The sequence below is a fragment of the Pholis gunnellus genome (assembly GCF_910591455.1).
Source record: "Pholis gunnellus genome assembly, chromosome: 19".
In the NCBI taxonomy this organism is placed as follows: Eukaryota; Metazoa; Chordata; class Actinopteri; order Perciformes; family Pholidae; genus Pholis; species Pholis gunnellus.
Genome location: NC_136546.1, coordinates 19,338,636 through 19,365,524, shown reverse-complemented (window position 1 = coordinate 19,365,524; position 26,889 = coordinate 19,338,636). Strand labels below are relative to the sequence as shown.

Here is a 26,889-nt window from a genome sequence, read left to right as displayed (position 1 = left end):
ATGAGCATCTTTCAACCAAATTCCACCTTTAATCTCTGATCTAAACTCAAAGACATAGCATGAAGTGCATATCACCAAATCAGAGTTTACTTGGAGGAAGTTTTTGGAGGTCAAACGAGAGTTTTCAAATACTTTCTTTGCAGAACCAAAAGCCTCGGGGTGTTTAGTGTTTCCTCCATCTGCTTTTAAAACCAGACCCTGTGATCATTCATCACCGGAGCAGGTAACGGAATAAACGAGCATTACGAGGGGAAATAAAACTTCATCCGGTGTCAGAGTTCAGAGTTATTTCTTCTTCAGGGTTCGTGATCTGAGGAGGATGAGCAGCGTCTCAGCGTGGGAGGCGCAGAGCTAATGCAGTGATGAATGTCGAGCTGCATGTTGTGACTCATGGAAACATGACTAAGTGGTTGACTTAGTGTGAAAGACGCTGATGCGCCACACACACACACACACACACACACACACACTTTGCAGACACAAACGCACAAAGACACAGACGAGGTCATCGACTGACTGCATGATCTAGTTGGTGATGAGCGTTCAAGGATCACAATGCAATGAAATAATTACTAACCACCAACCAGGACGATGCCTCCGTGTGAGGAGCAGTGACAACAAAAGCACCGGAGCGTTATCACATCTACCGCCCTGCCAACAACAAAGGAAATGACAAAATGTGTGCAGGTTTCTTTTTGTTCAGTGGTGATGTGAAGTGATACTTTCACACCCTTTAATATCCTCCTTCACCGACGGACCACTCTGGTGATCCCTCTGTGCGTCACATGAAGGGTTGTGCTGCTGAGTCACAGTATTGTCTTTTATTCAAACATCACTTTACGTGTGTTTGATCTGAATATAAGTCACATGTTGGTCAGTATCAGACGCCTCGGATTCAGCCTGAAATGTGTGATGAGGTGTCTGCGAGTACGTGAGTCCACGCACCGATCAGATATCACTTCATCAGCTCATTTAAAGCGATGCAGGAACAACAACACGTGTCACTCGCTCCCTGATCCCGATCGCTGCTACACGAGTAAACTAGTGCGACACTCTGCTGGTGAAACACTCTCGTGCACACACGTTTCTTTTCCTGATAATATTACGTTACAAACAACAAATCTGTGTTGAAATAAACAGACGAGCTAGTTAACGTTAGCTGTTAGCTGTCTGTGAGTATCACAGTCCTGCTTGGCTTAATTAACGGAGGATGCGGTGAGTTACATTATAATGTGAATTAATTGTTTGATGGCAATATTAAATAGATATTAGAGAAAGAATTAGGACCTATTTAAACTTTCTAACACTAGCTCTAAGCAGCTTATTATACATAATTAAAACTACTAATGCAAATTAGGTTTTAAATATTGAAATAAAAATACAATTATGTACGTTCTTCTCATTTGAATTGTGCGTTTATGCAAATAACCAGTGTAGATGACAATAGCGAAGTTAAAGGATAACATTTAGGGTTTTTTTAGGGTTTACACTGACTTCAGGCTGCATTTATTGGTCGGGACGGTGGTGAAAAAATGTGACGTATTAACAGCTGCAGTGAATCTGAATTACTGTCGTAATCTACTGCGACTGTTGTGACTGCAGGCAGTGATGATTGAGCCAAACAGGTGCCGTGGAGTGATCCTTTAAAATCAGATTTGATCAGATATCGTAACTCTTTCCTCCCGGTTGCCATATCAACCCGTTGTGTGGTGCTGCAGGACTCCGTACTGTAGCAGCTCATTGTCTCCACGCTTGGATCCGATCCCCGCGGCGGAGCGGCTGTTGGGCTTATAGACTGCCTGTCTGTCGGGCAGCAGACGGAGGGAGGTTCCCCTGTTCACAGAGATAATAGCAGAGCGCTGGAGTGGAGTGGCACACACACACACACACACACACACACACACACACACACACACACACACACACACACACACACACACACACCCTATCAAGCTCTGCATGTGGTAATTATCTCTCCTCTCAGCAGCTTGTGGCATCTCCCCCATCTCCTCTCCTCTCCTCTCCTCTCCTCTCCTCTCCTCCTCTACCTCCCCTTCTCTCCTTAATCTCTACTTGACTTTTTCTTCCTCCTCCTCTTCCCCTTATCTCCCCATCTTTCCCCTAAGCCATCTATTGCGTCTCCTTCCTCGCCTCCTCCTCCTCCTCCTTCAAACTTGAGATGGGGGACAGAGCCCTCTTCCCATACACAACAACGCCCTGAACCATCTGCCCAAGAAACAGCTCTCTCCACACCTCGCCGGTGCTCCTTCCCACCCAGAATGTGGCGACTCTGTAACAAAACACATCCGAGCAACACAGCTGATCGCCTCAGTGAACAGACGCTTTGAAGATTAATGTCAGAACCAGAAAAACACTCGACACAAGAAGCTTTCTGTAGAAACACTTTGGGCTTTGTTGCTGGAGCACAATCCAACAGCACGAACAGAAGAGAATGTCGCTCACGACACTTATTGTAAACATCGTATGTAGTGACTTTGCATTCTGACGGAGAAGTCAGTGGGTTCCCGTTTAACTTGAAGTTGGATTTACGTGATTAAAAAGGAAGGAAGTGGAAACTGTACCTGCATCACAGTGCGTCCATAATCTGTCCTGATTGGTTGCATCCTGCAGGCTTTTATGGAGACCGACCGTGCATCTTCAGGTCAAAAGCCTGCTTCTGTAATCTTCAGGTTAGCGCCGCCCCGCCGGGACAAATATCAGACTCCTCTGTAGACCCGCTGTGCTTCCTCTGCAGGAGCTTTCCTCTGGAGCGGGGATCCACCAGGTTCTCTGTGCTGGTCTGCGTCTTCACATTTGGTTTTTCAGGGCTCGACTGTAACGGTTGCCCAAGTTTTTGAGAAATTTGGCAACTTAAGTCTTGGCCTTTTGGTTGCCATCAGTGGACAGCGAGCAGTAAAACCAGCACTCTAGAATGAATTAGTGATATTTAAATATTTCTGATACAGTCAGAACAGACATCTTTGAGCTGGAACATTGTACTACAAAGCTCGTTCAACACACACATGACATGTAGATATTAATTACTCAAAATATAAAGTGATCACAAATGGCAATGGCCTGAAAACCCTTTTAATAGTTAGTGTTGAGGCCTGTTTTTCAGGCTCATTGTACAACACCCAGAGGTCACTAGAGGTCACCTGTCAATCAAACAGTCTTTCATCAGGTTTGAGCTTCTGTTATCCGTCGCTGCTGATTCGCGCTAAAAGGTTTCTAATGTGTTTGTTCAAAACAAAGTGGAAACGTTTGTTTTGCAGATTTGGATCTACGTCAAACTAAACTAGAGAATTAAAACGAGATAATCTCCTGATTCAGATTAAGAGCAAACACTTGTCTGAGGACAGATAAACGTTCTCCGAGCACCCAGTCGATCCTTTTCACACCTTTTTTTCTCAGAAGCGATACGTTACAGCTTGGTAACAAAAGGCACATGTGATGTAAAGTAACACTGCAAATCATTCAGTCAAAGAATTATAATAAATCATTTTCCTAAAAGCATAATAATGAGGCAGGTGAGGGTAATGAGCTCAAGCTTCATTTCCTGTAAAGAATAAAACAACATGTGCTGACGTTACTGATATGACTCCATGAATGTGAGGAGAAGCAGACGGTCGGTGTGTCTGAAATAGATTTGTATTGCTTCTCATTTACTTGTATTTATACATTTATTGTATCATATTTGATAGTTATTATCTTTCTTTTAAGGAAAAGCATTTCACACCTTTGTACTTAACCGGAGTGGCAACAAACGTCTTGAATCAAACGTTTAGATTTACTCAAAAACGGCCGATGTTCAGCTGCACGATGCCCACAGTCACATCCGGTGTTTCATAAAGTGCCGTGTCATGTGTCAAACCTTGATATCTTTAATTGCGGTGTAAAATAAGGCCTGTGTAATTACTGTTCCATCAGATCATTTCTTAAAGCTTGGTAACCAGCAGGAGACCAAAGTCACAGATCACGTCTCAAAGGGATGAACGTGTAACAACAACAGCAGCAATGAGCAACGTTAGCTCAATACTCACTAATGTAAAGTAAGCCTTCTGTAATGCTGCTCATGAGCAGCATTACAGAAGGCAAAGTTAGACACAACACATAGAAGTGTGATAACTGTACTTTAGTATTTCAGGGCAGACGTTGTGAGGTTAAAGTATAAAAAGTTGGGTTTTGAATTTACTTTTGCACGAGTCGGCTGAGGTGGCCTCTCGCTGGTCTACTGGTGTTTCATGTGTTATTGGAAACCGTCATTTAAAGATCTTAAAGCCCTGTAGGTCCATGAGGAGAGAGCTGATTAGTCTGCTGTCCTACTTATCCTACGAGAAGTTGCTCCTCATTTTTTAAGCGTTTTCCTACGAAAGTCCAGCAACACGTCCACTCGTTACGTGCAGACAGTCTTTTCAAAATAAACCTCGTCTTCAGAGGAGACTACGTAGTCAGGTTTAGAACACACTGCGGTCTCCTGGCTGAAGGAAACGCCGTTTGTTGGACCCATCCCGTCTTTATACGTCCTCGTCCAACATTACGTGGATAACGTACGAAAAAAGTTCGAATTTGGGAGCATTAATTTGCAAGTGTGTGTAATATTTCATGAGTTAAAAGTAGGATCTCCGCCCACATTTCATTCCATAGAACGTCTTATTGAAAAATGTGTCGGCTGATCCGAGATCAAGACAAACGCTCGTCCACGACTCCGTCGTGTTCGTTTCTGGATCTCAGCCCTTCAACGTTTGCTTTGCCTCACTTTTCTTTTTGTGCTCTTTCTACACATTTCGCTGGTTTTGGGAGCAGAGCCAAAGTGTAGGAAGCGCCTCAGTGAGTCTGCAGTGGAGGAGAAGGTGTTTCTAAGAATAAAAAAATAAAAAAAACCCTCAGTGGCTTCAGTCGAGGATGAAGCCCCCCCCCCCCCCCCCCCCCCCCCCCATCCTACTATCATTTCACCAGCCAAGCGCTCCTGAGATGTACAGCTACACAGTAACTGAGTTAACAGATAATCACGTAACAGCAAACCCCCACCTGTCCCCACACACACACACACACACACACACACACACACACACACACACACACACACACACGCCCTTCATCGCTGTCCTATACAAGATAAATGAGCACCATCAGCCCCCTACCTCCCTGCGAGCAGATTAATGTGTAAGCGTATCCCTGGTTTCCCGCCTCCTACACACACTTCTCACTTCACACACACACACACACACACACACACACACTTTTCAGCCGCCTTATGTCAGCTTGACAGCGAATTTCCCTCCTCCGGAAACACAGCAGATGATGCAGACGGTCGACACACGACGCATTTAGTTAGCGAACACATGTGTAGTGTAGAAACACACACACACACACACACACACACACACACAGTTTGACAAACACGCTGTCAGGAGCTGATTGAGTCAGACATCATACATCCTATAATCTGCGGGACACATCTTGAAAACATCTCACACATCCCTACACACACACACACACACACACACACACACACACACACACACACACACACACACACACACACACACACACACACACACACACACACACACACACACACACACACACACACACACACACACAGTGATGTACGTGCCAGTTAACAGATTTGAGCTTCCTACGTGAGTCGTAGAGCCGTACCCTGCTGTGCTCATCACTATACCACCATCTACCACCGCCACCGCCGCCATCCAGGGCTTAGTCACGTTCACTGTATAGCTGCCAGAACGAACAGCCGCCCCAATGAACGCCCACGTGCAGCTTCCTATTAGAGAGCCGGGTCACCACGAGCTGCCCGCTCACAACACTGCGAACACCGGCTGAAGGCCGCGCTGTCACAGCGGGCAGAGCTGGATTTGTTCCTCTTTTGTATTAATCAACCTTTTTCTGTACTTTTGCAGTCGCTTTTAGGTCACTACAGACGAAAAACAATCAGTGGCGATGGCATCTCTAAACCAAAAATATGGACAAGAGAGTAAAATTATTTAATAGAAATGTAGTAAATGAACCTCCTGAAGGGATGAGGATGACGAGGTCCCGCCTCCTGAACATCAATTTCTTTAAAAGCTCTAAAAAAAAACAACTCAACTAAAAGCGGAAACAGCTGCTTCTAGTAAAGGTTACACAAACAGGAGGAGGTAGTGCGTTTGTACGGGACTATTTTCAGCAGAGGTTTAATCCACATTTGGTGCTCTAGTGAGTATTTGGGGCAGCAGGATGCTGTTTGTGGGGTTGAGTCAATAGAAACTCACATTTCCGCACTAATTTAAAAAGGGTTTCAGTCTCTGTGCCTTCTGACTTCCTGTACCTGTTCTGTGGCTCTCGGCACAAAGCCCATCGGTTTGAACACTTTCTCAAACAGCCGGTCAATGTAGGCTTTAAATCAAACAAAACCAGAGAAAGTAGTGCATTTGCTGGGGACTATTTTCACCGGCGGATGAATCCACATTTGGTGTTCTAGTGAGTATTTGTGGCAGCAGGACGGTGTGTGTGGCACTGGGTCAGAATACACTGCAGTGTGTGTGTGTGTGTGTGTGTGTGTGTGTGTTCGTGGTGCTCCTTCATGTGTTTTAATGGAGCTCTGTGGCTCAGAGGAAGAAGACGTATCAGGCTTTAATACACACACACAATACTCGCTGGTCGATTGGTTTTGTTGACAATAAAGATAATAAAAAAAACGTCCTTAAAGTCCATCAAACAAACCTGGACGGAGAGAAAATACCTCACATGACACAATTTATAATTCCACTCAGAAAGTTTAAAAGATTTAAAATGCGTCGGGGCTGAATTTGAAGGGAAATAGTGCCGTAAATATATATATATTTATATATCTTAATCAGTTTAGACATGAACTACATAAAGTTAAGTTAAGAGCAAGAACAAGATTCAAGAGACTAAAAAATAAACACTTTGTCAGCATAAATCTATTAAATCATTAATCGCAACAAGACAGTAATCCTCTGATGTGATCCAGTGAAAGACGCAACTGTTCCATAAATATGACATGAACATGAAAGATTAAAGGACTGAAGTGCCTTGATTGCGGAGAGCTTGATGGAAACAGTAGTTCAGGACGTGAGAGTGTTTTGTGTGTGAGATCCCGGCTACACGCTGGAAGACTTTTACACACAAGTGCCTGGAAGTTGTGTTTTATCTGCTGGAACGTGCTGGAAGGCGGCTGCTGTCAAAGAGACGAGCTCCTTATCTTCCTGCCGAGCGTCGCTCCAACAGAGGACGGCGGGTTTCTATTTTACTGTTTAATTTAATTTCTTAGCGGACAGACGGATTGTAACTTGCTGTGTTTTTTTTTCTCTCTCTTTGAAAAACGTGTTAATCTAAATTTGTTTCAGACGGGAGATGAATAGATTGACGGTCTGTGTGTGTGTGTGTGTGTGTGTGTGTGTGTGTGTTCATACCTGTAACACTGCAGTGTCGTGTGTGTGTTCTGATGTGTTTGTTTGTGCCTGCAGGATTGTGTACAGATAAGCTTTATTTCCATGCAGCACACCCTCGACTGATTCATCACATCGTAGAGAGTGTGTGTGATAACCGTGTTCCTCCAGAGCACACTGCTGTGTGTCTCAGGTTGTACGGACAAATGGCGCCACACGGGATTTGTGTTTTCTCACACATTTGTGTTTTCGTGTCTGTGTGTGTGTGTGTGTGTGTCTGTGTGTGTGTCTGTGTGTGTGTGTGCGTACCTGTAGTGTCGCGTGTCTCTCAGGGCCCGGTTGCTGGGGATGCGCTCGCTCTCCCTCTGGTTGAAGGCGTACAGGGTGTACGGGTCGTCGCCGGGCTTCCAGCGCCGAGCGCTCAGGTAACCCCGCTCGTCAAAACCCTCCAACATGTCCTCCCACTCGGCATCCGACATCTGTCAATCAAAAAGTAAGAAAGTCCGACAATTAGTACCACAATTAGTTCATTAAAAATAATGATTTGCTTGTTTGTCCAAGCAGCAGTTGTAGATCTGCACATCCGGGCTACTGTACCTCATCCTCCGACAATAACACACTTTATTTATATCACGTTTCAGGACAAAGTGCTTTACACGGTGGAACAAAACATTTCAGGACTGCAATCAAATCAAACCAGACAACAACAAATTAAAATGGAAAAACAATTTCCCAAAAGGAATATATAAAAAAAAACAGAAAGCAATAACAGACAAACCGTGTGAAATGAAACGGTGCGCTGGAGTTTAGATCAAAGGGCGCAGATGCATCCATGCAGCCTTTGCAGCTGCTGGGTAACACTTATCTGCACAATAAAACAATATTTTCTCATCTTTTTGTCAAACCAGATCTCACAGGAAGGTGTATAAATAGCACAAATGTCATTAATACGCAGTTTTCACGTGTCATTTAACGCCACATTGTTCTAGTACAACAGTCGCGGTTATGTTTAGGCAACAAAACCACCTAATTAGGTTTAAGTAATACATCCCGGTTAGGCTTCAAATAATGACTTCAAACGGCGATCTTTCAGCCAGGAGACATTTTACAAAATGACTTGCAACTTGTTGTGTCATTCATTCGCCGATTGGTGTCAGAATAAATCCATAACTCGAGTGAATTGTCAATCACTCAACTACAGTGAGGTATCAGTGAATCAGAGATCCTGGTCGCTGGTCTCCTTCACAAGAGGAGACCTGTGTTCAGCTCTCAGGAGGGAACGTTTGGTGCTTTCAAGCAGCTTTTGATGACATTTTCTTTGAATCAGTCATCAAACTGGATGACAACTGAATGTGAGATTTAGTCATGAATCTCACATTCAGTCTGGTATTGCAACCTGTGATCATCAAAGCACAGCTACACCGAGTGTGTGTGTGTGTGTGTGTGTGTGTGTGTGTGTGTGTGTGTGTGTGTGTGTGTGTGTGTGTGTGTGTGTGTGTGTGTGTGTGTGTGTGTGTGTGTGTGTGTGTGTGTGTGTTGGCTCTTTAAAAGCACCAGGAGAGCTTTTAGAGGTAATTTTAGCAAAAGAAGATTCAGAGGCTGTTTAGCTTGCTGCTCTTTGGACTTTAACAGGATGAACGTTGGACTGAAGCGTCTCATCGTCTCTGGTCTCTCCCGGTGTTGTGACTGAATGCTGCACTTTGCCTCTCGGCAGCTTTTTACTGCACCGATCTGTGCCGGAGGCTTTACGCCGGTTTGTGCTTCAACGTCCCAATTCTGCATCTTCTGATCATTGAAATAAATACTCTCCTCAGACTGCAGTCCATCAGATCACGTCCCAGTGTTTGCAGACTTTACAGGCACAAAACAAAGACTCTGAAAATATGAACAACCGTTCTTAATTTTGCTGGTGTTTTATTGGATAACAAGTTGTAAGTTTGTGTCTTAACAGCATTAGCAGCAGTGCTAATCAATACAGTCATCATGCAGTCATTCAATTAATCATAGGCTCAGTCTTCCAACCTAATAAGTAGCTGGTGTGCGTGCTGATTATTATTACTATGATAGTGGTATTGGGTTAAATATGAGACTCAAGTATCCTCAACATACTATCGGTTCTTCCAATGACGTATCATTTTCCATACTGAGCAATTTTCAAAGGTCGCGATTGTTTTCACACCTGTAGTTTTGTTTATTTGGCCCAAAATAAAAGAAGAAAAGTCGAACACGTTCTGATCCGTTTCAGTTCGTTCTCATACAGCGATCATCAGGAAACCTACAGCAATGAACGCGCTGCCATTCTCAGAGATCTCACAACATCAATTAGTAATCCACGTAATCATGAACCAAGAAGAATAAAGAGACATAGTTCAAAATAATAATAAGAACATGTGCAGTAGAATAAGATAAACAAAGATGGAGTCAGTGGTGGTTTATCTTGGGCAAACACACCGGAGTCCGTTTGAACATCACCAGCCTGAGCAGGTTTGAAACCGTCACTGAGCCTTTAGATGAATGTTCATCAAGACATTCCTTCAAGGAAAAAAAAAGCCTGATTCAGCGCTTTCTGTAATGTATGAAAATCACACGCAGAGGCTTAAAAAACGTGCTGGAGATGCAGAAGGTGATCCATCTTACCTTCATGTTGTTGGTCACTTATCAGTGAGTGGTAATGAATGAGCATTCCATTCATTGTGACGTGTGAGGATTGATGTCTGGCTGCTGAACTGCACTGCATTGATAAATCAACCCCAGAGGACCGACAGCGGAGACACGAGGACGCCTGCAGCCTGAATAACGTGGCAGGCTTTTTAAGCAGAAGTTTGTTTTTTGAATTTGCAACTTTAACCAAGTGTTTGAAACTGTTTAAAGCTGCGACCGCAGTAAAATATGTCTTCCTCCAAACGTAATCTGTTCTTTTCTTGCATTTACATTTTTTTATTTTAGCCGCTCACTCTCAGATGTCAGGGTGTCCTTGAACACATCATTAAGGGAGGACAACACAAACACAACTTGGACAACAAAATAAAGATAATAAATGTTCACTGTGATGAATTTTTTTTGCGCTGAGACTTGTTTGAGATCTCTGCTACTGCGAATAAAATGGAAATCAATACGACCGCCCGGAGGGAAGGAAATCCCCCTTAAAAACGTAGAGAATGCGTCGGGAAACAGGCTGCAATAATGTGAAACATGTGCAATCACCAGGTAATGAGCTGCAGCATGCAGAAGCAGCTGTTCGGCCCTTTATTATGCCAATCAGAGGACAAGTTCTCAGTCAAAAAGAAAAAACAGTTCTGCTTCATGTCATTCTGCAGAAGAACCAGAACGATCCCAGTGTTGCAGAGAAGAAACCACCAACTCTGCAGAACCCCCCCCCCCCCCCCCCCCACACACACACACACACACACACACACACACACACACACACACACACACACACACACACACACACACACACACACATCTCTCCAGAAAAACCCAAACGTTATAAAATTAGACGTAAAATGTTAATGTTGCACGTAAATCCTGCTCCGCTCCGAACAGCTGGTGGAGGAAAACACAAGGTGGCAACGACTTAAAAATATATATATATAATAAAACAGCTACAGCTGCACTTTCTGCCTGTCGGAGCTCTGCTGTGAGTGTAGTTTAAGAGAGAGGAGATCATTTATGAGACAGTACAGATGCCTCTGTGTGTGTGTGTGTGTGTCATTCATGAGTGCAGGTATCTCTTTGAGAGGCTGAGGAGTGTGTGTGTGTGTGTGTTTCAGTTGATGGAGAGTGAGTGTGTGTTTATGCAGGTTTGTGCATAACAGAGAGAGAGAGAGAGAGAGAGAGGAAGTGTCTTTGAGGGCGAGATACGTAATGGATTATCATTCTCTCTCTCTCTTTTGCCCCATCATAAACATAACACACAGGAGCTTCAGCAGAAACCCCGGAGGCCATATTTCTCCCCAACGACCACACACACACACACACACACACATACACACACACACACACACACACACACACACACAGGGGGACAGCGCTGATGGTGTGTGTAAGAGAACAACATTTACGGTGGAGCAGCAGTCAGGATGGAGGGATGCAGAAAAAACGACTGACACTCCTCCTCATCTTCAGCTTCTCTTGTCCTCCTCCTCATCCTCATCCTCCTCCTCCTCCTCCTCCTCCTCCTTCTTCTTCTTCTTCTTCTTCTTCTCTGCTCATTATTCAGCCATACGACTTGCTGATGCGACACATTGTCTAAATGGGGCCATTAGAGGGCTGGGAGTCAGACTCTTTATATGTGTGTGTGTGTGTGTGTGTGTGTGTGTGTGTGTGCGTGTGTTAGTCTGTGTTTAGTTCTTCCCCTGGTGGCTGTAACAACCAAGCATGAAGAACAAGAGGGAGGAGAGAGGGGAGGAGAGAGGACACAATAAGTGAGAGAGAGAGAGAGAGAGAGTGGAAGAAAGAAATATGGCAGAAGGGAAAGAGGAAGAAGAGGAGGAAAGAGGGAGGAAATAAAAAGAGAAATAAGGAAACAGAGGAATGAGTGGAAAGATATTAAGAGAGGAGAAGGAGAGGAGAGACAGAGAGAGAGAGAGCATAGAATAACACTGGAATGAAGATAGGAAATAAGTAAAAAAAAGATGACAGAGGGATGAAAGAAGAGAGGAAGAGAAAGTAGGAGAGGAATGAAAATGGAGGGGAGGTTGAAGGACACAGAGGAAAAGAGGACAACAGAAGAGGGAGGGGAAGTGTGAGGAAGAAGGAAACATAGAAGTAGAGAGGAGAGAAAGGAAAAAAGGGGCAAAAAAGAAGACAGGATGGAGAGAGAAAGAGGAAATGAAGGGAAATAAGGACAGAGGATGAAACAGAGTGGAAAGAGATGAAGAGAGGAGAAGGATTGGAGAGGAGGAGAAAGTAGAAGAGGTGTGAAAATGCCACACCAGAGAGAGGAAATAAAGAAGAGACACAGAATGAAAGATGAGGATGTAGAGGAAAGAGAAGAGAGGAGTAAGAGAGAGAAAGGAGTGGAGTGAGAGAAGAAGACAGAGGGAGACGTAAGAAGAAATAAAGAGGGGAAAAAGCAGAAACAGAAAAAGATGAAAAGTAAAGAGACGAGAAGATGAAAAGCAAGGGAATGACGGGGTGGAAGCAGAGAGGAAAGAGGATGAGAATAGAAAATGGAGAGGATGATAAAGTGGGGAGAGAGAAGAGAGGAAAATGATAAAGAAGAGAAAAGACAGGAAGAGAAAGAAAGGATATAAGAGCCGTACTGACGGCAGGCAGGGCTACAGGGAGGACGGTAAGGAGCGGAGAAGATGAGGAAGGAAGGAAAGGAGAGGAGGAAACAACAAGAGGGAAGACAGAAGACACTGAGAAAAAGAACATAACGAGTAAGAACAGCAAAGAGATGAGAGAGCAGGAGGAAAGGTGAGGAGAGGACAAGGTAGGATAAAGGAGGAGCAAGGGGAGGAAGAGAGGGAAGAACATAGAAAGAGGAGGAAAGAGGAAAGAGGAGACGGGATGAGAGAAGAAGCTAGACAACAGCGGCGGGGTGCGATAAAGCATGTCTGACACACACACACACACACACACACACACACACACACACACACCTGCGGCCTTCTCGTCTCCCCGTGAGATTTGTTTGCGTCTCGTCTTTGCTGGGAGCTCAGGAGAGGCTGCGTTCAAGGTCCTCGGGACGCTGTCCTTATTTACAAGACGCACACACACACACACACACACACACACACACACACACACACACACACTCACACACACACTCACACAGCTTGTCCTCCTAATGCAGCGTGGCATCCTCTCAATGCCTCTCACGGCCTCGTACATGAACACAGGCATTCAATTAACCAACCTGAGACACGAAGCGCCGGACAAACGAGAGCGTGTGTGTGTGTGTGTGTGTGTGTGTGTGTGTGTGTGTGTGTGTGTGTGTGTGTGCGTGTAGGTGTGTGTGTGTGTGTGCCAAGCTACCAAGGAAGCTATTAATTCATCCAGACGAGACAGACCGATACATTTAGAATCATAATGAGAAAGCTGAGGCCTTCAGACACACACAGCCGGGTGTCACAGACATTGCGTCGTACTTTTTGACAGCTGCATGGCATTGGAGACAGACAGCCGAGGTAGAGAGAGAGAGAGAGAGAGAGAGAGAGAGAGAGAGAGAGAGAGAGAGAGAGAGAGAGAGAGAGAGAGAGAGAGAGAGAGGAGCATGAAGGACATTGTGTATTAAAACCAACAGGTCTTGTAACAGACACGTTCCTCTCCGAGGCAACACAGCCGACCGGTTTGAGCCTCGGCTGATACTTTCCACAAGGACGGTCGCACACATGCAGCGTCGTGACGTCTGGTCGACTCTCCTTGCAGGTTTTTTCTACAAGGTATAAGCCGACATGGGCTTCCAGACACTCGCCAATGCAGCGTGCATAAATCTAGCCTGAGATCGGTTTACTCGTGGTATTAGTAGTAGTGCTACCGGCGAGCAACAAGGTGAATGTTCTGCATTTGTAATTTGTCATTTTGCCCACTGCCATCGTGGTTTTTGGCCGTCGCCATCTTGGTTTTTTTGCAACCTGTGAAGGAAATTGACCGTATTTCGACGGTGGAGGAGTGACGTAGAGACGCCCTGTAAGGCTGTTAGCGACCTGTCAATCACCGTGTAGCCCCGCCCCTAAAGCATCCCCTGCTTTATGGTCTGTTTGACTCTAAATGGACCATCATTTACTAAATGAACATCATGCTGTATTGAAGAAGACTTGAAACTAGAGATTGAGACCATAAACTCATGTTTACAATGTTTACTGAGGTAATAAATCAAGAGAGAAGTAGAGTCATTTTCTCATAGACTTCTATACAACCAGAGGAGTCGCCCCCTGGTGGCCATTAGAGAGAAAGCAGCTTTAACACATGAAGCTTTAGATTCACTTTTCAAAACTGGCGGTTGTCCCAACGCTAACCCAGTAGCACAAAGAACACCCAGAAGGTACTTTCATTAAGGCTATTTGGCTTGTGTTTATATGATTGCTGCATGCAACATAGTTTATTTATTCTTATATTACTAAGAACAGCAGAGCATGTAGCTAACGTAGCATGTAGCTAACGTAGCATGTAGCTAACGTAGCAGCTGGAGATGTGTGCGAGCGGCGCTGGCCGACTCACGTCACTTCAGGGTTCTTTTTGTGATTTTTTTTAGATCACGAGAGAGCTCCCCAGAACTGTTTGGTCCGAAAGCGCCAAAAGCGCTTTACAATTTGCCTCTCACACACACACACACACACACACACACACACTGATGACATCAAGCTATCAACAAGCCTCACCATCAGGGTCAATTGGGGGTTTGGTGTCTTGCTCAAGGGCACAAAAGCTCAAGTCTGTGAATAATCGTCAACCCGCTCGTCTCAAACGTGGGTGTTATTGCAGACGAGCGTGCACGTGTGTCCACATTTGGTGCAGTTATTACATTTCCAAGGTTTTTTTGGGGGGGGATGTTGTCCTGCAGTCATGATTTATTGTGTGTGTGTGTGTGTGTGTGTGTGTGTGTAACAGGGACAAAAAATACTGGAAGATACAGTAAGAGAACGGTGTGTAGTTTTTAGAAAAACAGACATTACAAATCAAGTTTTCAATTTACTGCTCCTGTTATTTCTGATAAACCACACAGAGCTCAGCTCCCTCTCCCTCTCAGTGTCTCTTAACCTTAATATCTGCCCCAGTCAGATGATGAATTACCCATTATATCCAAGGCATAAATCATGTATGGAGCGTGTGTGTGTGTGTGAAAAATGACCTCTCTCTCTCTCTCTCGCACACACACACACACACACACACACACACACACACGTCAAGCCCTCTATTACAGTGTGATGTATCGCCTCCGTAACAACTGTAACAAAGCGGCAAAACAATTGTGATATCTCAATTATTTCTACGTTTCTTCTTATTTGCTTTTTCAAAGGACAGATTAAAGCCAAAGAGTCGGCGGTTATCTGCGGTGTTAGTACGCAGGTAATCCTTCAGCTCCTCCAGTTCCAGGATGATCTGGTTCGGGGTCACAGAGGTGGGATTATGGAAGAAAGGAGATTAGAATTCTTTCCCTTCTCGTGTGCTTTTCTTACTTCTCCTTCCTTCAGTGAATGTTGGTTCTGTAACATTACGTTGCTGCCATTTTGGTCTAAAAAAACAGATTTATATCTCATGAGAGTCTTCTCGCTGAATAATGCTTTGAATACAATAAAGTAAAGAAAAGATTGAATAAAAAGCTCGCATTTCTTTTGCTGAGCGTCGGTCATGCAAAAGAGGCAAAACAATAAAAATCCTCTGCAGCAATAAGACAAACATGAATATGCATTTTCAGATTAAGCATCACGCCGCGCAGACTGAGTGAATCCACTAATTCAAAACATCCGACGAAAACAGACAAGAAGCGAGGAGCCGCGAGTCAGACGGTGAAAGCAGAGGAATGAAAAGGTGGGATTTGTTGCAGGTCACAGGCTGCTTAAAACATCCATGTTTGAAAAATCCCTAAAAATGACTCAGAGCCAGACGGACCTGATCACACAGACTCCTTTTCCAATCCTGTCATCTCAAGCTTGCCAATTAGTTTCTGTGCCACGACGAGTCATCAAACGTTTGTAATCTTCAGGTCACGACTGAGCGTCTTTGTTATTCCGTGAAACTGAAAAACAGTTTTGTCAGATCGAGACTCTACATCTTCAGATCGAGACATCAGAGCGCCGTCGCCCTTCAAAGTCCGACTCGTTGGAGAGAAACCAAAGCGGTGGAGACGCCGAGCGCTTCACGCTCTGCTTTAATCCGCACCGAGACGTTCCATCACAGATACAATTCAACTGATGGCTTCTCTATTTTGAGTTTGATCTATTTTTTGCAGTGATTAATTAATTAGTGAAGATGTGCGCAGATACTCGGAGAGAGACGGTGAGTAGATGCGTCTGAAAACAACACATCCCTCCTCGTACGTATAGCCTCGATGCCTCATGATGCTTTTTAAAGAACTGAACCAGATCTGTTTGTCTTTACATAACGCCTGGCAGACAGTTGTTGTTAGCAAGCTCTGGTTCAGCATTTACACATAACGTGTGTTAAGAAGACAACAACAGAACCCTCGCAACCGATGAAAACATGATCCCTGTGCACATGTTTCAACACAACCGCGTTTTCTGCTGGATTTCAGATTCATTTCGTGAATTGAAACCAAAGAAAACCGCAACATGTTAGCACAACGTGTCCTCATACAACAGGTCGTATGAGATATTAGATATTATACAAACTGTTATACGAGGACACGTTGTTTTCCTACGATAGCCTGCAACACCAGCTAGTTTGTGCTCGTATTTTAAAATAGATTTCTGTCTTCATTTAGGTTTAGGCAACAAAACTCCTTCTTTATGTTTAGAAATAGATCGTGAAGTACGTAGTTAGGGTTTAGGACAAGATCTTTGTTTGTTTGAGGAAGCGGAGACGTGTCGTCCTTCTACGTTTACAGTCTGTGGTCCGACCCCGAACACCTGCAGGCCCCAACAAGATGGCTGAACTATGTGACGATGTAAAACTGTTTTGATTCGAGCTATTTTCTCCGTGGTTACTTGTTAGTGTGAGAGACTGAACACAGTGAAACATACTTGGTTCTGTCACATCAGGAACACGGAGTGAGTATTGCTCTCATCTTCCCTCCATCCTCACCTGTCCTCTCATCTCTTGCCCTCGTTCTACCCACATCACTTCTCCTCCCTCCTCTGCTATCGCCTCATTTATTTTTACCTCCTCGTGTCTCCTTCCTCGTCTCCTCTCCTCCTGTGTGAAGTGGTTGCTGTTTGTTTGAAGTCTGGGCTTATTGAGCTCAGGTCTGAGGAGAGCGCTGCTACGTCAATACTACACACACACACACACACACACACACACACACCGAGACAAACACCTTCTCCTCTTCCTCCTTCTCTTCTCTCAACTCTGTCTTATATAGAAGCACAAGAGAGAATGCACACACACACACACACACACACACACTGCTCAGTGATCAATTAAGGGTGTGTATAGATCTCTCCCTGCAGCAGTGGTGCTTGTTTGGTTTCTACATTGTTTTCTGTTCCAGCTCATACGTCTCTGTCTATGACACACACACAAACACACAACCCCCGTTTGTACGCTGCTACACGATGGGTCTTCTTCAATGTTTTTCTGGAACCTTTTTTGAAGCTCTGCAGGAACGTTATCTGCATTTTGTCCCCGCAGGAGGGAAGTTCTGAGGGAAGACTAACCGCTGGCACAGGAAAACCCAGTCGCCATGAAAAATGTTGACATTGTACGTTTCTACAAACCACGAGATAGAGATACAGGGAATCTGAAGGAAAAATAAGTTGCTTAAATAAGTTTCATAAGTGCAGAAACTGACAATGAAACGTTGCAAAATAATTGGTTACGTTTAGGCAACAAAACTACTAAGATCACGGTTTGTGTGAAAACAATGTGACAACGTGACAACGCAACAGCGTGACAACGTAACAACATAACAATGTGACAACGCAACGTAACGTGACAACGCAATGTAACGTGACAACATAACAACATAACAATGTGACAACCCAACGTAACATGACAACGCAATGTGACAACGCAACATGACAACATAACAACGTGACAATGCAACGTAACGTGACAACGTAACAACGCAACGTAACAACATAACAATGTGACAACGCAACGTAACATGACAACGCAACGTGACAACGTAACAATGCAACGTAACAACATAACAATGTGACAAAGCAACAATGTGACAACAGCGTAACAACAACAATAATGTAAATAAATAACTGTTATTGGTCGAATTTGTTCCATCTCTTGAGAAGCTGTGCAAATGAAAGACGGTTGCACTGAAAACAACCTCATACTGTTTGTTTTTCCCTTTTCACATTTTCAATGCAGACTAAGTTTCTGAATAGAAATTCAATCAAACTGTTTTCATGATTGATTTATAATTTGAGTGAGTTTTCAAGCAAAAATAACAAAATATTTAGAGTCAGCCCCATTTCAATGATAATCTTTCCACCTCAGCACGTCTCTTATTCAGCCTCCACTCAAACATCGCAGTCACAGAACAGGAAATTACAACGATTGACACGACGCCTCTTTGTTATTGTCTCGTCAAAAGCAAAACATGACAAACAGCTTTTTAATCCGGTCTGATTCCTGAACAGGTGCAAACACAAATCAGCATCCTCAAAAAGCACACACACACACACACACACACACACACACACACACACACACTTCATATCTCATAGCACAGAACTCTCCACTGAACCTGAAATGTACCAGCGGTGCAATGAATCATGGGAGCACAGGGACACGTGTGGAATTGGTCTGACAGCTGTTGGGTGGTATGTAAGTCTGTGTGTGTGTGTGTGTGTGTGTGTGTGTGTGTGTGTGTGTGTGTGTGTGTGTGTGTGTGTGTGTGTGTGTGTGTGTGTGTGTGTATTTTCTATCTCTGTATCTATAAGATGAGGTCAGGGGTTGAAAGCAGAAAACACTCGTCTTCCCTTTAAAAGCACAGAAATATATTCTACATTGAACCGTGTGTTGTCACATGACTGCACACACACTGTAGAACCCTACTACATACTATATATATAAATATATATATACTGTATAAATATATATATAGCTGTAATTCATAAAGACCGCTGAAGCACAGAGGTTAGGATGGAACGGATGTAGAACAACAAACATGTCCAACAAACACAGATCTTTCAGTCCGGAGATGTCTGTTCGTTCGCCATGAAGTCAACGTCGATGAATTTGTCACTTAAATTGCATATTTCAGTAACGACACTTCTGTAGTTATCTTAACTCAAACGACGACCTTTTCCTGAAGCTAACTAAGTGGTTTTGTTTCCTCAACCTAACTAATATTTCACAATATTTTCCAAACCTAACAAAGTAGTTTTGATGCCTTCCTGTGAAGACGGAAGTTTATTTTATACACACTCATTTAAACCTTTAGATTAAAAATCGTCCCTGAAATACAAAAAAAACAAACAACAAAGCCGGAGCCTTCCTCCGGCTCTTCGTGCCGTTTAGCAAGGCACTGTATGTGCAGCAGCTCAGTGGCTGCTCTGTAGCTGACCTCTGACCCCTGACCCCTGACCCCTGACCCCCACCTGTGGAGGCGGCAGGGCAGAGACAAGAATGGATCACATCGCATATTCATGGTGGAGCAAAGAGCCGGGGATAAAAGCCTCCACCATGAAGCACACAGAGAGAGGGAGAGAGGGAGGGAGGGAGGGAGAGAGAGAGAGAGAGAGAGAGAGAGAGAGAAAATGCTCGTAGGTGTTTACGTTTGGAGTATCTTCCTCCACAGCTCTGTGAGGCTTTCTGTCGTTGTTCAACTGAGCTCTGAACTGTAGAGGAAAACCAGCGAGGCCGTTCTTCTGTGTGAGTGTGTGTGTGTGTGTGTGTGTGTGTGTGTGTGTGTGTGTGTGTGTGTGTGTGTGTGTGATTATGCATATGCATGAGGTGACAGATGGGCAGTCATTTAAACGTTACCTTGTACAGATGCTCGTGTTACCCTTCACATACACGAGACGCCTCAGAATGAAAACTGATGCAAGAGATGCTCACTGACGCTGTTTTTAGTGGCCGTTAACGGAGCGACGAGTCCCGAGGCCACCGAGTCTGCGAGGTTTCAGAGTTTTTACTCATGTTCTAAATCGATTAGTCGACAAAATCCTCTGAGTGTTAGACGAGAAAGAGCTTCTTTGGACGAGGACAGCGCTAATCGTCGTCTACAACACATTCTACTTCTGCATCTATTTCATACATCGTTAGTTTGTGCTCCATAATATTTGGGGGAACACATACGGGCAAAAATCTTCACCACCAATGTCGAATATCGACCAATGTCTGAGCCCTACAGTTTGTCTCGTGATCCCCTAGAAGGTCAATCTGACCCCTCTGGCAGCTTTATGAGCGAGATCCTTCACTCCAGCGGGAGCGGATGCTGAATAATGGCCACATCAACAAACAGCCGGTGCACCGCGCAGGACTTCTGGAAGCATTTCGCAATCCATGACAGCAGCTCCAGTATGGTTGATGGTGAAACGGCGGCGCGGTGTCGTGGAATAACTCAAATGATGACGCGTCTAGAGCCTGTTGGTTAAGATTAGGAAAAGAACCGCGATCACGGCCGGATGATAACAAACGATCCTTCAGTATGTGCGACGTTTTGAAACAAACTGCAAAGTCAAAGCGTGACTCCACCTTTAAAGATGTAGTTTAAATAAGACAAACATAGTGCGCAGCTTTGACTTTGTGCTGCTGTTTCGTCCTTTTTCTCTTCTGTGTTGTGTTGCCGTGATGCAACTACTCCATCACAGCGGAAACCGAAACAAATCAGTGTAGTTATTCATGCTTCCACACTAGCGTGGTTGGAGCTTTGCAACACACGGTCCACTCGGCGAAGGAGAGACCGAAGGAGAGACTGAAGGAGAGACCGAAGGAGAGACCGAAGGAGAGACCGAAGGAGAGACTGAAGGAGAGACCGAAGGAGAGACCGAAGGAGAGGCCGGGCACGAGTCCAGCGTCGGAATCTAGAACTAAATACACAAAAATACATATCTCTCTCTCTCTCTCTCTCTCTCTCTCTCTCTCTCTCTCTCTCTCTCTCTCTCTCTAATCCATACATGTGTCCCGGTGGACTGCAGACTGGGGAAACTGTTTATTCAATCACTGCTGCTCAAAATTCCTCACCTTCTCCCACAAAAACCCTTCACTGGTGAATATAAATGCGTATAGGACTGCATGTGTGTGTGTTGTGTTGTGTTGTGTTGTGTGTGTGGGGGGGGGGATGCTTAGCAAACACTGCAGAGCGAGCAGTCTAGAAGCAGAGCAATAATTCACCCTTTGGAAAAGCCATGAATAAAAACAAACTTAAGAGAAGCGACAAAATACCAAATGTGCTCATTCTTCTCTTCTTTTTCTCTCCGTCTGTCTCCTCTCTCTCTCTCTCTCTCTCTCTCTCTCTCTCAATTCAACGGGACTTTATTTGCATTGGAAACATACGTTTACATTGCAAATAAAACAACACAAACATACAGTACACATCATAAGCAAAGATCTACTGGAGTACAGGAATGTGAGAGCAGAGCTGTGCAGCATTGCAGCATTAAACCAACGCACAAAGGTTTGTTCACTATTCAATTTACACTTGTTACATACGGTTTAGAAAGAATAATTATATATCTATATATATATTATACATATTTATATATATATATATATATATATATATATCTATATATATAAAAAAGTAGGGTAAGTTAAGGGTGTTAACTTGAAAAATAATAATACAAATTATGATTTTAAGGGATACATATAAACGGTATATATATATATAGATAAGTTAGGATGTGAAAAAATGTTTTATAGGATATAAAAAATACAAATACAACACATACCCACCCCCTCTCTCTCTCACACACACACACACACACACACACACACACACACACACACACACACACACACACACACACACACACACACACACACAGTGTTGCTATCAACCACGAACAGGAGAAGTAATAAAAAGTAATAACGACAGTATGCCCTCTCTGTGAAAACACACTCACTCTTTCACACACCCAAGGACGTAATCACAACAACACACACACACACACACACACACACACACACACACAGTCAGACATTTAATAATGAATCTGTGTGTGTGTGTGTGTGTGTGTGTGTGTGTGTGTGTGTGTGTGTTAGAGGTGTGAGCAGTGTTTAGAGCTTTCAATCTAATCCCTTTTCTTTATTGGCCTCGAGCAGCACGGCCAGTCAGGGAATACACAATAATGTGTGTGTGTGTCTTTGTTGCTGAGGAAGAATGAAAGATTTGAGTTTTCAGAGGAGAGCAGGAGGAGGTGGAGGAGGAGGAGGAGGAGGAGGAGGAGGAGTAAGAAGAAGAAGAAGAAGAAGAAGAAGAAGAAGAAGAAGAAGAAGAAGATAGGGGGAGCGCTCGTTTAAATCCTCGTTGTAATATTGCTTTCTTCACTCTCTCTTGGCAAAGAGATTAACTGCTAATGGAGAGGATGTGTCTGCTATTAGCCCAACAACAACAACATCAGCAGCAGCAATGACGAGCGCACACACACACACACACACACACACACACACACACACACACACGCAGAGAGACAACGCACTCTGTTTTCTGACTAAATGAACCAACCCCCAGTTTTATGAAACGGTGCAGCTTCAGCTCTGAGATTACAAAGGCAGCGCTGGAGACTTGAGTCAGAACCTAAATCACAAAGACGTGATCGAGGCAAAAAAGAAAAATCCGCTGGACGTGTGAAGTGTAAACTTTCAGAGCAGCGCATTATTCATCCAGTCTCCTTCCTTCTTGTAGATGAATGGCATGAACCTTCAAAGACGTGAGACTTTAAAAGAAGGCAAAATACATCCATTTGACCTGATAAAGTACCGGAACTATGAGGACAAACATGAAGCGAGGCAGCTGCTCATGAGGCCGTGTTATACATTCTAAACACAGCTTTCAAAGGGAAACGCTCAAACGCGGCGTGGAACATTCACTTGTGAGGGTTTCATTGTGTTCGAGGCGACCGGAGTTCTCAAATGTTTTCTTCTCTCTGATCACGATGTGAGTCTCCCGCTGGACTGAGCCGGAGACAGAACCGCATCAAAACCTCTAATTTAGAACCGGTTCCCGTTTAGAACCGGGTCTGCGTCAATGTTATTGACGACCGAATGGTGCGTTGCTTTATTTGTTGCTGTCGCAAGGAATTGACGGTCGGCTCCTCTCCTTTCATGAAGTAAGGTCCGTAGTAGGGATTTCACGATAACAGAAATTTAGTAAAAAAGTGAAGCCGATGCTTCATGTGTTAAAGCTGCATTCTCTCTAGTGTCCACCAGGGGGCGACTCCTCTGGTTGTATAGAAGTCTATGAGAAAATGACTCTATTTCTCTCTTGATTTATTACCTCAGTAAACATTGTAAACATGAGTTGAACTTGAACGCATCATAACGTAACTCAATGCAACCTCCAGTTAACGTTAACAGCTGGTAGCTACAGCAGGACAGCTAACGTTAACTAGCTCCCGACTGTTTCGACTTCAGTCAGCTTTGTCGTTCGTGTAGCATCATCATGGAAATGTAATATCGTTTTCAGATACCCCGTTGGTTAGAATGTTGGCATGGACTCCTGAAGTTATCTGTTCACTTGAGGAAAGGAAGCATTGAAGCACCTTTCCTTATCTTCTAGAGAGTTCGTCCGGCTCTCATCATGGCTGCCACTTCGACCTAGTCGACCCGTTTACATCCAGGACGTCCACTGCGGATCGAAGTGGGACGACAACTGATAAAACTCACCTAAAAAAAAAGAGTCTGCAACTTAATGAGTTAAGAGCCTCGTGAAGAGTTTGTCCTGCTTAAGTGGCTTCTCGTGCGTTTTCCCCTCGATTACCTCGAACCCGCCACGCGTGCAGAGCGGCAGCAGTATTGACACGAGCTCGTGCCAACAGCGAGGCGGTGACGGGAGAAGCTGGCTGTAACCGGCGCTGAGCGGAGAAATGACACACGGAGCACAAATGACTGGCGACAGCGAAAACAGCTTGTTCTCTGTCTGCTTTAAACCAGTTCATTTGCTCCCTGTCGTCTCACTGTTGTCCTGGTAGTGTGTGTGTGTGTGTGTGTGTGTGTGTGTGTGTGTCGGCTATTTCTCCCTATTTCTCCCTTTTCCTCCTCCCTACTCTGTATTTCTTTGTTTTCCCAATATTTCTACATCTTTCATGATTTTCTTTGCTTCTTCTTTCTCTTTCTGGTCATCATCTTGCATCACTTTCCTCATCTCGTATTCACTTTTCTGTCCTCCCTTTCTGTCATTGCTGTTTGCTCTCACTACGTTTTTTCCATCTTGTTCTTTCCTTTGTGTTCTTTTTTCTCTCTCCCATCTCTCAGTCTTTTTGACTTTCCTCTTTGCCCTCCCCCCTCCCCTCCCTCCCTCCCTCTCTGTTATCTTTCTCCCTCAGTCTCTTTATCCTCACTTTACCCTCCACTCTCTATAAACTAGATTGATGGCTTAATCCTACATGCATCAAGGTGAGAATTACAATTTTTACACCAGCTCTCTCTCACACACACACACACACACACACACACACACACACACACACACACACACACACACACACACACACACACACACACACACACACACACACACACACACACACACTATCCTTCTCTCTCTCTCTATGTTGACATTCACAAAAGTCACCAGGCTGCAGAAAATCAGGATATCAAGAGACGGTGTTTACATGAAAGTTGTGGCCAATATCCAAACTCCCGAGATTATTTCAACCAAAAACAGGCATGTAGTAAATGTAATAGTGTTATTTACACCACGGCTCACAGGTGTGCATTAAGATCCTCAGGACTGGGGATTTAAAGTTGAATATGCATCAGAATGCTGGTAAAACTATAAATCCTACCACCATTAAAGAGTTTCTATATGGCTGTCAAAGGGAGATTTTACAAGTTCTTCCAAAAAATACAGAACACCAAAATACCAAAAAGGTCAACTTCATGATAAGAGGTCGCTTGACGTTCACAGGTTGTTTTAAGGACCAATGTTTCTGATTGAATGTCTGATTGTTAGAAGCAGTTTATCATCTCTGCCAGGAGATTATGTATTTGCATCTCTGTGTCTGTCCGTCTGTCTCACACACTGCTGGACCCATCAGCCACATATTTGTATGCTCAAGCACCGCTCATGGTTGCAGAAGTCTAACAGAGCTAACAGCCAACGGGGCGATTACAGCTGATAAAGCTAGCAGCTAACGGGGCTAATACAGCTAACAGAGCAAAGAGTTAACGGGTCTAAAATACGCAGCAGGACTGACCGTTTCTGTTCAGAGGAAGCGTGAAACAGTCAACATGAAGTGAACCGACGTTTAGCTGCACAGAGCCGGTGCAGTGAGCGGGTCTATGCAAGTGAACAATGCGTCCGATACACAGACTAGACGAGGGTTAGCGCTGGTTTGTATTCATTTAATCTAAACAGGACAACACTGGTCGTTGCAGACACACCTGCACTTCTGTAGTCAATTCATACTTTTTATTTGAGTTGTACTTTATGTCTTTCAAGCAGATGGTTTGATACCAGGACGCACCGCTACACGTGCTGCTCTTTCCTTTTCATGCACCTGAGCTGCTGCCACAGCGTCGACTTCCTCGTCTGAAATAATCATCACGCACATGATGCGCTCTTGTTGGCGCTCTTGTTGCAGCCGTGGTAACCTGGTTTCTTTTCATCCCTAAACCCAATTAAGGAAACCAGGTTTGTAGAACTAAAATAAAAAAAACTGTCCACTGTGGAAAATCTGACAGACAACTGGTTTCTTAAACTGCGGGGATAATGGCGTGTGAAGGCGTGTGAAGGCGTGTGCCGTGTAGCGTAACACAGCACGTCTTTTCACTGACGGTTCATTTCCAGCGAATGCTTGTCAGTTACACAGACACAACATGTTTATGTGTGTGTAGCACAAAGCGGACACACACACGAGCACACGAACCGACGCTCACACGACACCGATATCAATAGAGCATGAACGACATACGTATGAATGTGATTTAAACACATCTGTAGTCGGGATTTATTGACACTGCTAATTATCAACTGCTTTCAGTCTTTCCATGCCTCTGTGTGTGTGTGTGTGTGTGTGTGTGGATAATTTTGCAGTCAAAGATGCTTGATTATGCCGCATCCTTAACTTAAAAAAAATCCCATTTATGCTGATTCTTGCCGTTTCTCCTCTGAATCATTTATAAAGGACGGAGAGATGAGGAAGGGAAAGAAGAAGCAAAACACACTTTCTTGTGCTTTTGTGAGAAACGTGCCTCTAAACGCTGGAACGGCGCAGTGATTGCAAATTGCCCGTCTGTGTATAACATCAGCGCGACTGCTCATTTAGCTGAAAAGCTAAATGAGCAAAAACAAGAAGTCGCCAAAGCTCTTCACTTATCCGTCGCAAGACAATATCGCCTGCTGTCTCACGACCTTTGACCCCCAGGAGCAAGGAGGCTTCAGGGTTTCCTACACGGAGGAGGAAAACGGTGGAAAGACAAAGAGGCGGGAGGAATATTCTCCAAACGCTGAATGACAGAAACGCTACAGATGAGATGGAGGAGGGAGAATATTTGTGGTCATTAGAGATGAGCTCACGCCCGACGCAATAATGTTGAAACGCCAGAAATGAAAGTGATCACAACACTGAGATATCTGGCAAAAGGCAACAGAGTTGGCTGGTTTATAGACCGGCCAGCGATCTCTAAAAGCTGAGCCGTTTCCCTCCGTTACCATCAAATAGATTAAGTACTAAACTTACCAGCATGGTAGTTAAATGTCCTGTGATTTCAAACA

General features: G+C 44.2%; 1 protein-coding gene across 1 annotated transcript in view; it reads right to left on the bottom strand.

Moving 5' to 3' along the window:
- Positions 1-26,889, bottom strand: part of galnt14 (UDP-N-acetyl-alpha-D-galactosamine:polypeptide N-acetylgalactosaminyltransferase 14 (GalNAc-T14)) — a 131,919-nt gene that overhangs the window by 97,190 nt on the left and 7,840 nt on the right. The window contains exon 2 of the mRNA XM_079179944.1: positions 7,725-7,894. Within this exon, the coding sequence (XP_079036070.1) occupies positions 7,725-7,894 (170 nt within the window). The remainder of the gene's footprint in view (positions 1-7,724; positions 7,895-26,889) is intronic.